General features: G+C 35.4%; 2 protein-coding genes across 2 annotated transcripts in view; one reads left to right on the top strand and one right to left on the bottom strand.

Moving 5' to 3' along the window:
- Nucleotides 1-16,403, top strand: part of LOC125838099 (floral homeotic protein PMADS 2) — a 383,162-nt gene that overhangs the window by 55,747 nt on the left and 311,012 nt on the right. The window lies entirely within an intron of this gene.
- LOC125838055 (sesquiterpene synthase 9-like) lies at nt 9,433-11,852 on the bottom strand. Its single transcript, XM_049517112.1, has 7 exons — nt 11,738-11,852; nt 11,341-11,605; nt 10,886-11,258; nt 10,552-10,773; nt 10,170-10,308; nt 9,825-10,073; nt 9,433-9,726 (listed from the first exon to the last, which is right to left on the bottom strand). Exons 1-7 carry the CDS (start codon nt 11,822-11,824, stop codon nt 9,433-9,435), a joined length of 1,629 nt encoding a protein of 542 aa, XP_049373069.1. The 5' UTR covers nt 11,825-11,852.

Below are 16,403 nucleotides of genomic sequence, written 5' to 3' on the forward strand. Positions count from 1 at the left end.
CATTTTGGAACACAAGTTTGGAGTGTTTTTTAGGGTCTCTTGACGGAGTTAAATTCGGACAGTTCGATGCGGGTCCCACGATTCCCGTTTTGACTCCAAAATTTACCCGTCTCCGTTTGTTGTGATTTTGGTGTCTAAATGACCATAGTAACGTTGTGACTCTATTTTTGATAGCGGGGCAGCGTTTTGAGACTGTTCGGAAAGGGAAAGCTCCGGTAAAGTGATTTGGAGAGCGCGCGGTTGGCCTTAAGGTAGGCTACGGCTTTCCTTTATTTTAGATTGAGCTTAATTGTGTAAAAACATGTCGATAGGAGTGAATTGGGGGGTGAATACTAGTTTGCTACCTTACTTTGATTAGATACCTTATGTTAGGATCGATTGGCCACATTTCGGGTATAGTATCATGTTATCCGGTTTAGTAGAGTTGCATGTCTATGTGCTAAATGTTATTGTATGCTTGTATGTTTTGTATTGTATGCCTTAGTCTAGGTTAGGCTAGCATTGCCTTAGACTTATGACCCGTGTGGGCTGGATAACCTTGACTTTCTGCCGACGTCGTTCGGATGACTTAGCTCCTTGTAGACTGGAATAACAGACTTGAGTCTGATAGTTTGAGCCTTAGATTAGGCGTTATCGCTGCTTGCTGCACTTCTGTATCTTCTCCCTCTTATTCTGCGGTTCCGACGCATTCTCGAAGGTTTAGTGCATCACTAGAGGCATGAGATTGAGATAGTATAGGCTTGGAGCCTTTTCTGTGATTTCTTAGAGTGGACGGCGTTCCACGGTGGTTATTGTGGGATTGGATCCTATTGGAGATACCATTACCCCCGGGGTCGTTCTTTCTAGCTGGGTTGGGAACGTATCGCTGGTTGGGTAAACTCGGTGATATCGGCGATCGCCCCCGGGCCTCTCTTTCTAGCTGGGCTGGGAGTGTGCTACTGGCTGGGTGTCCTCGGGTTGCTCTTTCTAGCTGGGCTGGGAGCTGACTGCATGGTAGGACGACTCGCGATATCTACTTCACTCACGGGTCCCTCTTTCTAGCTGGGCTGGGAGTGGACTGTTTGGTTGGGTGCCCCCTAGGGTCACTCTTTCTAGCTGGGCTGGGAGTGCACTGCTGGCTGGGTGGAGTCTGATGGATTATCTTAGTTACTTGGGCTGAGAGCCCGATTTTCTTCTTTCTCAGTAGACTTAGCTTTTCTGTGTACCTGTCGAGCTTATGGGGGTTCGTTCAGGTTTTATTTAAGCTTGTGTACGAGTGTACCTTCTGGGCTTATGGGGGTCCAGTTAGGTTTAGTCTAGTTGTACTTAATTTGTTTCTGGTATGCTCGTGTGCTTTCTTTTCTTATCCATTTAACCTCTCTGTGTCTAGATTCTATCCTTTCTTACTGTTTTTACCCTTTTTGCTCAGTCGGCCTATGATGCCTACTGAGTACCTGTTGTGTTGGTACTCATGCTACACTCTGCATCTATTTCGTGATGCAGGTCCCAGTACTAGTTACCAGCGGTGATTAGTTCCAGCCTTCTTTTGCAGTTGTGATTCGGAGACGAGGGCGAGCACTTGGCGTTTTGGGGTTTGTTCTGTCTCCTTCTTTTGTTTTAGCTAGTCTTGTTGTCTTTGAGACACGCTCTGTTGTGGTCCACTTTTGGGACTTGTACTCTTTATTAGATAGCTCTGTACTAGTGACTTCCAGGTTCTGGGAGGGATTTCTGTATATATTTATTTTGGGTTGCTTCCGCTTTGTTATCCTTGTTTAGATTATTATTTTCGCTAGTTTCTGCCCTTTTGCTCATTGCTTGATGTTCTGGGTTACGGGTTGGCTTACCTACTGGTAGGGTATAGTAGGTGCCATCATGACTCGAGAAATCGGGTCGTGACAGTATCGGGTGATTCTTAAATTACTCATATATGTAAAAGATCAATTCTTTAGTGTTGGAATAAATTTGGATATGAATTAAGGTTACAAGAACCCCCTAGCACAATGTTGAGTTGAAAGCTTCCTTACCGATTAAGTTTTGACATAAGATTTCACTTATGTCAACTTCAAACGATCATATCTCCAAGCACATAATGAGTTAGGTGGCTCATGACCTAGCAAATTAAAGGTCTTTGAGTCCTCTTTCCAGTGCCACCAAGCTTGGACCCGTAGAATGGACTTTTGAGCTTGAAAATTGTATAAATTCTACAGATTGGATCTACGGTCCGTAGAAACTTCTACAGGTCGTAAATTGGACCCGTAGAATGAGATTTTTAGCCGAAAAGTTCAATATAAATTCAACGAATGGGATCTACGGTTCGTAGAACAAACCACAAATTGTAGATAGGCCCGTATAAGGTTTTTGTCACTCCCCGAGCCTACACCCTGGGGGGACTGACACTCGAGAACCATTGCTGGCCCCAAGCAAACCCTTGGCTTGGCTAGACTCTCAGCGGAAGACTTTAAGAATTAATAAAGGAAATCAAATTCAAACTTTACTCAAACTGTCTTAAAGTAAACTTAGAATGTTTTTGAAATAAACATTCAACTAGCCAAACTGGAAACTCAAGTCTCAACATAAACGAAATAAAAATGAAAAGACTCAGGAACTAATGTCTATTTATCAATGAAGCCTCTAAATACTATGAGGTATGTCGGGACAAGACCCCCGATCATCCTAACACCTGAAATAAATGAACTATAACAAAAGGGATCCTCCGAAAGCAAGGAGGCTCACCAAATAACTCTGGAGCTCAAGTAGATCAACGGAGCACTGGATGTTGATCCTGGTTACCTGTATCTGCATCATAGAAGATGCAAACCAAATGGCTTTAATACATGAAATGTACAAGCATGGTAGGGGAAATCTAAACAAGACATAAGCTTGAACTAGAACTGAAAGGAACACTTACCTTATTGTCACGACCCGAGCCTACACCCTGGATGTGGTCGGCATTCGAGAACCATTGTTGGTCCCCAAGAGAACCCTCATCCTGGCTGATTACAAGTGGAAAACTGATTCAAGCATACAAAGCTTAAAACTGAATAAAATCAATAACTTAAATACCAAGCTTTAACTCAAAAGAAAACTCTGAATAAAAATAATATATTCAACTCTCCATAAAATAGGCAACTTAAATCTTTAAAACATTTAATAAAATAAATGAATAATACAGACTTCTCAACTATACTGACTATCTATGAAGCCTCTAATTGATTACGATGAAATTCGGGACAAGACCCACGACATCCTGACTGAACTGAAAAGTAAATAAAATCCTCCGGAAGCAAGGAGGCTCACCATAACTAACTCGAACTCTCAGATGTATCAACAAAGCTCCTGTTGATGATCCTGAATACCTGTGTCTGCATCATGAGAAAATGCAGGCCAAATGGCTCAGTACGTGGAATGTACGAGCATGTAAGGGGAATTCTAAAACATAAACATAAGCTTGAAACTTGATAAAAAGGAAACATACTTACCTCTTCTCAAACTTACTCAACTCAAGGAATACTCAAGGATACTCAAAACTACTCAAACTTACTCAAATCAGAAGTACTCAAGGATAAGATACTCAACTCAAAGATATATTATTCGACTCTGGGTACTCAACTCTGGATACTAAACTCAATATGACGGAACTCATTTCTATATAAAGCAATTTAAAATAAGTGCAATATAAAGAAACAAACTGTTTAAAAACATGTTGTAAACTTTGTGTGTATGCAAGGATACAACATAACTCTGAAATGTATATAAAAATACAATAAATAATGTATATAAAAATACAATGACTTCTGTGGAGTTTCTCTAACCGACAACCATCACATAAGAGCTATAGTGATGATACAACGATCTACCTCACACTGCCAGCTCATTCTATACCCGGCCAAAGGTATAGAACCTGAACTACTAATGGATCCACTAATCTATGTGAAAAGGGTTCATCTAAAAAGTATGACTCTTTTATACCGATGATGGCTACATGGTTTATGGGGGCTGTGAGTTATCTGAACTCTCCCCCATATCGGTGCTCAATACTACTCCCAAAATATACTAGCTCTTTATGTTTTAAAAACATACTTCTGTCTGTGATTTGAGATTAGTACTAAAAAAAAAACTTAGCTCAAAAGCTAACTTGGAAATCTCAGTTTTCTCTCTTGCTTTGATTAGAAAGCGATTTCTCTTTTCTGAAAACTAGCCCGAAAGCTCTTTGGAAATCTCAGTTTTCGTTCTTATTTAAATGTGAAAACATTTTAAATCTCTTTGGGAATACTTAGTCCCCATATACTTCTTTGAAGAACAGAACTTCAACTTTACTCTTTCTCAACTCAGTGCTCAAGTCTTTAAAACATGTTTTAAAACAATTTGTAAAAAGACTTCTTGAAATAGGGTTCATGCTGAATTATGGACATACGACTCAATTCAAGGTTTTCAATAACCATGCATTGAACTCAATACTTGGAACTCAACAACTCCCGAACTCAAGGATTCAATGATACTACTCATCTCAAGAATGCTCGACTTGGAGGGTTCATGCGGAATTATGGGGGATGGACTACTTAACTCAAGGACTCAATGATACCTCTCATCTCAAGACTGCTCGACTCATAGGGTTCATGCAGAATTATGGGCATGAACTACTCAACTCAAGGACTTCATGGGTAATATGTAATAGTCACATGATTAGAAATGAATCTTAAAGAGGGATTAGGAACTCAACACTTAAAGGCTTAGAACTTGAAGATACCACTTCTCTGAAAGATACCCAACTTACGAAGTTCATACTGAATTATAGGCATGGAACAAGTCGACTCGAAGGTCTACATAACTACATGGAAATCATGTATACGACTCTTCTCATTCTCTTACTTACTTCCTCAAAACTTAGTTCAAATCAATAGTTGATCTCAAAGGATTCACAATTGAACTCAAAGGCTTTCTTGAACTCTACTTTTAACTCTCTCTTGAATGTGAATTATGAATTCAAGAGTTTGGTTCATGACATGAAAGATCTAGGTGATAGTGTAGACTCATGAATACATTCTCCTAATTCTCATGCTCACTTACTTGAGTCTTGAAACAAATTATTAGAAATTGTAGAAGACACTTCAAAAGGACTCAAAGAGACTTTCTCTAAATGATCAGAAGAACTCTCTGAACTTAACTCTTAGCTCTACATTGAATTTAAATTATGAATTCAAGTTTATGATCATGTTATGAATGATTTCTAGGTGTTTAGAAGTAGCTTAGAGTAGTTAGAATCTAAAAGGAGTGAAGGTGCACTTTAAACGAACTCAAACGGGGCAACCGATGACAAACTGGATGGGGCAGGCCACCCTGGCGCTATGTGTGGCGCGGGGCACCAGCCCCTAAACTTTAGAGGAGGGTTTGGGGCGCTCTGGCTGGCGTATCGCGCCAAGCCCCAACCTAGAAAACTCGACAAAATTCTTTGCTCGTTTTCTCACCCTAATTCGCCTAGAATCGAATAGGGTCTTCCCCAATCACTTAGAATCAATTACTTAACATAAGTACACTCTAATCTACTTAATACAGCCCTTAAAACACTCACTTTGATCTCAAGAAATCATCCAAAACCCAACACAATAAGATTTAGAATGAACTTCAAGAACACCTATCAAGAACTCAAATCTTTCAACTTCAAGAATGAAATTTGCGTTGAAAATAACATGTTTGGCGTGTGGGTGAACAAACCCAACACTATGGAAGCTTGCATACCTCTTAGGGATTAAACCCATGGCGAAAATCCGCAACAAGACGCAAGAATCTCGACGAACGCTTGATCCTCTCCTCTTTTTTCCTCTTTTCTCTTCTCTTCTTGTACTCTCAACTAAAACCCTAGGCGTAAACTAGGATTATAAAACTGAACCTAATAGGATTAGACCCTTAAAACCTTACTAAAAATGGATTAAATCTGATTTGGTAAGGAAAAGACCAAAATACCCCTTACTATTTTCGGCTAACTTTCCTTAACTGGACAACCTAACTTCAAAAGGTCATATCTCACTTATCCGACCTTGAAACTTAGCAAACTCAGTGGTGTTGGAAAGATAATTCAAAGATATTTCCTACGGTATTTGGTATCACACCTAAATCATCTTGAGCTAGATGTTATGGTCGTTTTAAGTTGACCCAAAACCCATACTTAAGCATAACTTGCAAAATTTCAGATTTTGCTATTTCCAATTTAATTCTTTTTGAAACTCAAGGTGCTACATCTAATGAACTTAACACTTAAGAAATTTTAATTCCTCGGTGAAAACCTACTCACAACGAAGGATGGTTCAAGTCTTAGCTCAAAAATTTTATGGGGTGTTACACTTATCTCAACTCAACTCAGAGATACTAAACTCATTTCAATATAAAGCAGTAGTAAAGCATGCAGTATAAAGAAAAGCTTTTAAAATAGTAGATAACAACTTCAAGTATTTAAAGAAATACGATGTACTCTGATTGTATGCAAGGATACAATATAAACTTTGTTTGCATTTGAAAATACAAATTTAACTCTGTGTATATAAGAATACAAAATATCTCTGTGTATTTAAGAATACAAATACATCTGTGAGAGTTTCTCTAACCGACAACCATCACTATGAGCTATGTGATGATATAACGTCTAACCCACGCTACCAGAACCGTCCTATACTTTGTCGGGATATAGAATCTACTACTACGTGGATCCAGTAGTTTATGCTAAAAATCATTAATGAATCATCTAAAAAGTATGACCCTTTTCTACCCACGTTGGCTACATCGTTTATGGGGGCTGTGAGTTGTATGAACTCTCCCCCATATCAGTGCTCAATACTACTCCCAAAATATACTTAGCTCATTATATTTTAAAGAAAATATTTCCTCTTTCTGTGGTTTGAGATTATTACTCAAAAACTATCTCTTTGTGATTTGAGATTATTACTCAAAATCTATCTCTTAAAAGAGATGAAACTCAACTGCTCATGAAAACTCTTTTGGAAATCGGTGTTTTCCTTCTCGCTTAAATGTGAAAATATATACTCTTAGGAATACTTAGTTCCCGTATATAATTTTTAAGAAAATGAATGCAACTCTACTCTTCCTCAAACTCAGTGCTCAAGTCATTTAAACAAGTTTAAAAGATTTTAAAAGACTTATTAAAACGACTCATATGAACTATCAAGACTTGACTCTTAGCTCTACCTTGAATTTGAATTATGGATTAAAGGTTATGATCTCATGTTATGGATGATCTCTTGATGATTAGACGTACCTTAGAGTGTAGAAATCACTTAGAAAACATAGGTACGATTCGAGGGAACTCAAACGGAAAGAAGGACTAAAGGGTAGGGGACCTGGCGAATGTGGCGTACTGAGTGGCGCAGGGTGCCAGACCCTTAACTACTGAGGGAAAGTTGGGGCGCACTGAGTGGCGCGGCGCCCTAGGAGCAAAACTACAAAACCCTTGTTCTGGCGCACTGCTGGCGCAGCGCGCCTGCCTCGGCCCAGAACATCCCGATGAATTTTCTTACTCGTTTTTCGACCCTAGTTCACCTAGAATCGAATGGTTTCTTCCCCAATCACTTAGATTTGATTACTCATTATTAGTACACAAGAATCTACTCAGAAACAACCTTGAAACTCATACGATTGTCTGAAGAACTCATCAAAACCTCAACAATCAAGATTATGAAAGAAACTTCAATAAAACTCATCAAGAACTCAAATCCTTTACTTTCAAGAATGAAATTATGCTGAATTAATCATGATTGGCACGTGGGTGAACGAACCCAACACTATGTGAACTCACATACCTTTTAGGGATCAAACCATTGGCGAAACAACAATTTGAATTGCATGAAATCTTGAAGAACGCCTTGACTTTTCTCCTATCTCCTCTTCTTGAACTTTTCTCAAAACCCTAGTGTAAATTTAGATTCACAAAACTGAACCAAATCAGTTTAGACCCCTAAGTATTACCAAATTTCACCTAAATTTGATTGGGGTAAGGAAAAGACCAAAATTCCCCTCTTAAATCCGAGTAACTTTCCTTAACTGGCAGACATATTTTCAAATGATTATATCTCTCTCATACGAGCTCGAAAATTAGCAACATCGGTGGCGTTGGAAAGATAATTCCAAGACCTTTCATTTGACATCTTATAGGCCACCTAACTCATCTGTACTGAAAGTTATGGTCATTTGAAGTTGACACAAAACTCACATCATAAGCTTAACTTGCAAAATTTCAGATTTTGCTATTTTCAATTTAGTTCTTTCTATTTTTAGCTCTTTCAAATACCGAGGTGCTACAATTTTCGTTAGTTTTTAAGAGGGATAGTTTATGTCACGCCCCGAGCCTACTGTAACACCCCCAAAAATTTCTGAGTTAAGACTCGAATCATTCTTCATTTACTTGTAGGGTCATATTGGGTGATTATTTGGGCAAAATGCCACATGTCATCAATTCGCTGGTTATCTTTTTGTTTTTGCCAAAATTTATTGTTTAAGAATTATTTTGGGGGAAAATGACAACTGTCCTCATTTTATTTGACACTTTACAGGTCACTCGTGAGTGCAACACACAATATACTTTTGCTTATTGAAAAAAAAAGTGTCAAAATGATACAAGGGGACCCTACATGAGGTGTCTAAAATGAACATCACCCAGTTGAGGTGTCTAAGTGAAACTTCGTGCCAACTTTAGGGGGCCACCGATGAGTTTGACCTAAGAACTTTGGGGAAATGGAGAGAAAGAAAATGGAGAGGAGATTCATCCATCAATAATTCATTGTAGTCTTTTCAAATTACTTTATTTGCCGCCTTTACAAAAAATAGATTGTCCAAAATAATTGTTATTTTCAAAAATCAAGATATAATTGTGTATCACATTTTGCCATTAGGAATAATTATTTTTGGAAGTAATAAACATTGACTAATTAGTATAGAAAATCTTAGTGAAGAGCACATACACACTCCAATAGTCTTTTTTTTATTATTAGAAAGAAATCTTGTAAAGGCGTATCTCTTCCTTTTGAAGATTGTGGGATCAATTTTTATTTTTATTTTTGCTCATGAGGTTATAAGGTCAATGTCCCCTTGTTTGTTGAATTGTTGTTCAATTATAGACATGGTCTGGATCAAGTCTAACTCCTCAAAATGAAAGGGTAAGTAATGGCTTAACTATTTTAAAAAAAGGAAAAGAATTGAATACAACTTCACTCATATTTTATTGAGGAAATATAATAGAAAAACATCTTTCTTATGGTCAAAGTAGAGAAAAAGATAAATCCAACGTTCTTTTGCTTGATAGTAAATTAAAATCAACTTGCTTCCAGATATTCCTAAGAGGAATCACTAGTGCTTTTATTATCACTCGCATATAAATAGAAGGCTTTCAAATTATATGCCTTATTTTGCTCCAAATTAGTACTTGGCAGTGCGTCCGCATAATTATCCTCATATCTTGACAGGTTCAACCAGTAACAAGTTAATCATGTTTTTAAGTTTGCCTTTGGAGTTTGTGTATCCATCTTCCTCTTTATATAAAGTGTCCATCACACATGCGAAATATAAAGCTCGTTCGCGAACAAACATTGGTACTTCAGTTGGACGAATGAGTTCTTTGTTTATGTCCTTCCATCCGTTGACTACTTCTTTGTGAAACTTAGTATATGTCTCTTGCTTCGACGCTCCGTATTCTTTCATGTAGCATTCAATAGTTGAAGCTACATGTTCTCTTTGTTGTTCATTCTACATGAAAGAAATTTCAATATATCTTTAGTACAATAAATATCTACAATAATAGAAAGAAAAGGAATTACGTATTATATAAGATATTGTTTTATTACTTCATGTCCAATCATATCATCCATTCGTCTGTTAATTATCGATGCTGCACGAACTATCAAAGGTTCATTTATCATCCATTCAAAAGTCTCTTGGCTTATAGATTCGTCCATGCCGATCAAGGAAGTAGTTGCTGCCATCATATACCCACAACTTACTAGTGCATTCTCCAAATGCTCCTCATATTTTGGAGTATAGCCAGCATCCAACCATTGAGCTTCCTTAAAATAGGCTCTCACCAACTTTTTCATCTAAATAATACAGTAGAAGTACTATTTAGTCGTCTTTTGGAATGAGAGTGATGATTAATTTATGTGGGTTAATATAAGTTAATGAATATTAATTACCTCATATTTTGCATAGTATACACGGTCCGAGTTACCTTCTTTTGTCAATAATTGTTCCATTTCATTGTAAATGTCTTGAAGGGCTTGATAAGCAGGTCTCATATATGGCGGTAGTGAATCAATCACACTAATGTCCCATCTAAAATTAAAGTATCAAAATTAATTACAAGGTACTAGTAATTTTTTTATGTCTTGCACATATTAATTGTTGTGTAGCATTTCACAATAACAACGTCAAGATATGTTTTTTCACACTCATCAATAAAGGATTATTCTCATAATTAAATTAAGAGAAATAAGTATTTTTAAAAATAAACTGATGGTGTAATTTTCTTGTCCAGATAGTAGTTATTAATCTCTCTCATAATATATATATTTTTACCTCTGGATGACATCATTGAAGGGCACAAGTTCGTCATAGGTTGCATAGGCATCAAAAGTGTCATCAATAATTGAGGTCATCTTGAGTACTTTTGTTAGCATTTTTCTAGCACGACTATACTTTGGCTCAAAATACACTCCTAATATCCAAAAGTAACACTCAACCAGTCTGTCTCTTGCATATGGATATTTATTTGCAAAATTCAAATCTTTCCACCACCTACATACATCAAAAGATCAACGATTTTGTTGCATGCATTTCATTTTTATTCCAAATTACCATTACTCATCTAATTAAAGAAGATATTTAGACCAAATAATGTAGTACGTATCTTGTAAGCTCACTAAGTTCTCTTTGGTGGAACTTTTGCAGCACGTTGAAATCCAATTTAGCAAATTTCAAAAGCAAATGGTTGTGTGCATCATTGTTTTCGTAAATGGATATGTATTTCCTTGCTCCCACCCTTGGTAAAGTCTTGCGAATAGGCTGTTTTAAGGCTTCAGTAACTTCAACCTTAAGAGAGTTATTGCTCAAGTTAGAGACAATAGACTCGAGATGAGTAGTGGTAAAGGTAAGAGCTTCTTCAAGAATCTCCTCATCGCGCACTCTCAGATGTGATGCTTCATACAAACTCAATAATCCTTGGACATCATTAGTAAGCGTTTCCTTGAATTTCCCATCTTGGTTGGTGAATTGCTTGAAGACATCTGGTTAATTTAACATCATATTCATTGTTAGTAAACCTTGAACACCTAATTAATAAAGAAAAGTAATAAAGAGTAGATTTACCTGAAGACATGTAATGACCTTGTTGCCTCACAAGTCGAAAACGAAGAGAAACAACATGAAGGTTGTCATCATTTTGTTGGGACGCATAAAAAATGTTTTGAATGGATGTTTCAATTTCATTATCGAAATGATATGCCATTCCCAATCGTTGCATTGCATCTATCAACACAAGTTTTTGTTCACTACCCTCTGTTGCTTCCACAAGCATTTTCCTGATTGTTTCTTTGTACTCATCAACTTCAACGTTTTCTTGGTTACTAATTTCCTGCATCCCAAAAATACACATCATACGTTAATGAATTAATCAAATATTATGTTAGGTCTTAAATGTCTCGTTTTAATATTTAGACAACAATTAACGTAGAAAAAATGTATTAAAGAAATATGTGTGACTGACAGGAGTATAAGAAAGGAAATGATATCCCCAAACAGTTGGGTGAAAATTTGCCAAGGGGCGACACTTAATAGGAGAAGAAGCAGCCATTGCTTTTTCAAAGGTTTTTTTTTTTCAAGCTTAATTTGTGGGTTTAAGTTGTGCTAATAGGATGGCCTATTTATAATGCACCGTAGTCCATTGAATTGAATTTTTAGGATTCATTTAATTTGCTATTGGTTTCTTAAGTCTACATTATAAGTCAAGGCTTAATAATTAGAATTAGTTGTTAGAAAATAGCATATATACCGTGGAAGCATTTTAGAATCATACATCTTACATGAATATATTAAAACACATGGTTAATAGTATATCCTAACAATCTACCGCTTAGACTCATAACCATGCACCTACAACTCTAACACCCAATTCCTTCAACATGCCTATTAAAAGACTTTTACGGTAAAGCTTTTGTGAAAGGATCTGCCAGGTTATTTTCTGATGCAATCTTCGCAACCATCACATCTCCTCTCTGTACTATGTCTCGAATCAAATGTTACTTTCGCTCAATGTGCTTTGCCTTCTTATGACTTTGTGCTTCCTTTGAATTTGCAACCGCACCACTATTACAATGGTTTAAAGATGGTGATAAAAACACAAACTACTTTCACAATGTACTAAAGACTAAAAAGAGAAGGTTATAGATTCTAAGAATTAAGAATGACAGAGGTAAGTGGATTATGGAGACAATAAAATTGCCAAAGTTGCCATCAAACACTTTCAAAGACAATTCAACCTTAGCCATCCTAACAACAATCATACTATAATGGACTACATTCCAAAAGTCATTACAGATGATGATAATCAGATGCTAACTAGGATTCCTGATGAAAAAGGAAATCAACCAAGTTGTCTTTATGGTATGCTAACTAGAAAGCTCTGCAGGTCCGGGTGGATATAATGGTATGTTTTTTCAATCTTGTTGGTCTATTATCTGCATTGATGTTATTGCATTTTTCAATGGCAATAATCTCACTAAATTCTATACTCATTCCTGTTTGACCTTGATTCCAATAATTGAGTCTCCAACTAATTTTGCTGAGTTTAGACCTATTAGCTTAAGCAATTTTACTAACAATATCATTTCTAAAACTTTAGCTAATAGAATCAATGCGTTACTTGGCAAATTGATTTATGAAAATCAAAGTGGATTTGTTTCTGGTAGGCTTATTATTGATAATGTTATGCTCGCTCAGGAGATTATTCATGGAATTGCAAAAGAGAATATATGTGGTAATGTGGTTTTAAAATTAGATATGGCTAAAGCTTATGATAGGCTCTCTTGGTCTCTTCAAATCAAGGTTTTAAAAAAAATTGACTTCAATAATGATTTAGCGACGTGGTTAGATGAGGTAGGATCTTTTCCAACAAAGATCTGTGTAATATCAAGGATGACAGTTTATCGTGACTTTTTAAAAAATCTTGTTGAACAAAAACTTTATAATAAATTTAAGGGTACTTGCTTTGGACACTTGAGGCATATTTCAGATTATTTTAAGTTCAATGGATAGATTTTCCATTACATGTTGTTACGATGTGTGAAAAATGATAAAAAAAAAATACATGAAATTTAGTTTTGTGTGAATGATAAGCCTACATATTTTGATTTAAAAGAATTTGCATTGATTACGAGGCTTAATTGGTCAACATACCCCCGTGAATAAAAAATGAACAAAGTCCTTGGAAAATGTGAGAATTTTCATTTCTAGGTGACAAGGAACAAGAGCATCACTAGTACAAAGTTGATGAGTTTAATCGAGGGTAACAAATTAAATAAGGAGTAAAAGTTGAAGTGCTCATTAGTTTTGTTCGTCTACGCAATGCTACTTTCCCATGATCTGTCTAAGATTGTGGATTCAAACCACATCAAAATGGCGGATTTATTCAAAAGTTATCCAGGGGGAGAGTCTTTTGATTTAACATTGACCTATCTGAAGAATCGAATTAATTTGAAGAAGCAGGAGGAAATATATAATGAAAATAAGAATGCATCTTATGCTCTATACGACTTTTCTGGGCATTTCTGGTACTTTTTATTAACCATTTAGTCAATTTATGATATACTCTTATTTATTTGTGTAATACTTCATAAACTCTATTTATTTGTTTGTTATTCTATGGATTCCAGGTTTGGATATATGAGGCTTTTTCACATCTTGGAAAGTATGTCGGAAAGTCCTTGGATACTCCATTGTCCATTCCACATTTACTCAGATGGAACATAACAAAGAGCGATGATATAGTTGAAGGTGATCCATTTAAGTACAAAAGAAGAAGTACGGAGGTATATATTTATGTGTTATTATCTAACAATATTTTTAAATTAGTAAACATTGTGTAATATTTATATTTATTTTTTTTAGATTGTGCACCCATACCTTACCCCTACTGTCCGTGAGATGGAACAGAATTACATGGCAATAGTTAAGCCATATACAGATAAAGTGAATGACACAACCATATTTTTAATGCTTCTAAACTACTAAAATGTATCTACTAATGAGTTATCAAGTGATTATGGAAGATTTCTCAAGCTTCTAAAATGACGAGAATATAATTTTGAAGCTTGGTTTTTGAAAGCAAATGGAGTGAAAATGAAAGCAATGAGTAGGATGATTATGATTTTACATGTGAAATGGATAATATGACCGGAAAATTGGGCGGAATCGGCAAAATCAGTAGCAAAAACAACCCCCTATTTTGCTTTCTTGTTGAAGAGTTTTTCTTTTCCAAATATAATTTAAAAAAATGAAAATTCACATATTATTCCATATTTGTTGAAAAAGAAGGGGGGACCAAAGTGTATATATTAAAACTTAGAAGATGCTTTTGTATGTCTCAAGTAGGTCACATGGGTGATATCATAATTAATGGGTATACCACAAAATTTTCAAGACTAGTGACTTAATGTCCAATTAAGTCTTGAGAGTGGCTATTTTGCTAACTCTCCCGAGTAACACCTATCCACTTGTTAGATTATTAATGGTTTAAATTTAATTTTCTTAAATATTAGTCTAACTATAATTAAAAACATGACGAACTCCTACAAATCAACAAGAAAGATAATTCTTTTTACACTATTGCATATCGTGTAGACATGTAATTTTTAACCTCTTCCCTCCACCTAGGTTTTTACAATACTTTAGCATTAAATATTTCTTTATAGGCTTAGCTTGGACTTGGTTTTCCTCCATTGGAGATCCCCTCCATTTCCCCAGTGCACCCTTCAATGAGTGACACCTATCCACTTGTTTAATTAATAATCTAAATTTAATTTTCTTAAATATTAGCTAGCTATAATTAAAAAAAAACATCAACTCCTGCAAATCAACAAGAAAGATAGATTCCAAAAAAAACACTTATTTAAATTGTGATCCTGTGAAATTGAACCAAAGACTTGGATAATCTAGAGGTTAAAACCCCTTGAGAAATATGGATTTTTTTTTAAATGATGGTTGCCCTCATTTTTTGTTAATGTGCATATTTATTGCCGCTAAGAAAATTGTCTTTCTGATAGGGCTTAAGTGGGAATGATAAAATAGGAATAAGTTGAAGCAGATGTTGAGGGCAGAGTGGACATTACCTTAGCTAGATATTTTGGTAGAAGTTGTTAGGGACATGGATATACACGTGTAGTTTGTTAGAAATAGCTATTGTTAATTGCTAGATTTATAGAGTAGGATATATACTTTGTAGTGGATGTACAAGGTAACTAATCACTTTTCTCAAAAGGTATACAATTCAGTTTGTCTATGGTTATCAATGGTGGTTAAGACTTTTTTACATAGCTTTTTTCTCGATGGCTATCAATGGTGTTTAAGAATTTTTTACAGAGGTGTTTTTTTCAATAATGTACAAGAACACGTGATTTAATTTTCTCAACAAGAAATTTTAGGTGTTTTTGGGTGCTCAAATATAGCCGCGTGCTCTATTTTTCTCTCTCCAATTTCTAAGTCTATAAATGCATGCACTTACTTGATTCCTCAAATGTAGCATGTTCACATTAATTAAACCCGTTAATTACCATTATTATGTAAATTTTAGGATTGATGAAGAGTAAGTGATCCATCTGCTTTTGAATAGTCAAATTGTTCGAAGATATGTATGACCATGATTTTACTACAAGTAGTCGAAAACAATTTTTCTATTCCATTAACAATTTTGTATTAATATATATTCTCTCTTGTTTCACTTGTATTTAAAATTTTTGCATCACTTGTATTCATGTAATCATAGGCGGATCCAGGATTTAGACTTTCTGGGTGTCAAGTTGACACATTGATTAGATCACTAAATCAACATTAGGCTTTGATTATGCGCAAAGTCCACATAGCATAATTTTTTAAGAATACTTTACTAATATTATAAATATTTATAATTATTCTCAACGAGTTTACATATTTTGAAAATGGTCAATGAGATCATCATTACTTATATTTGTAAATATATCATGCACTATGCAACAAACTAAACAATCATTTGAATATTAATCACCAATCCCCATTCCATACTTTACTTTTTATCTACTTCATGGAAGATAATGATATTTCCACCATTACTATAGCTACAAGCAAAATATTTGCTTAATCAATTTCAAAAAGATTAAGAAATAAAAATGTTTTTTTATTTT

This window comes from Solanum verrucosum, unplaced genomic scaffold, assembly GCF_900185275.1.
Source record: "Solanum verrucosum unplaced genomic scaffold, falcon-dt-bn FXZP01000079.1, whole genome shotgun sequence".
Lineage (NCBI taxonomy): Eukaryota > Viridiplantae > Streptophyta > Magnoliopsida > Solanales > Solanaceae > Solanum > Solanum verrucosum.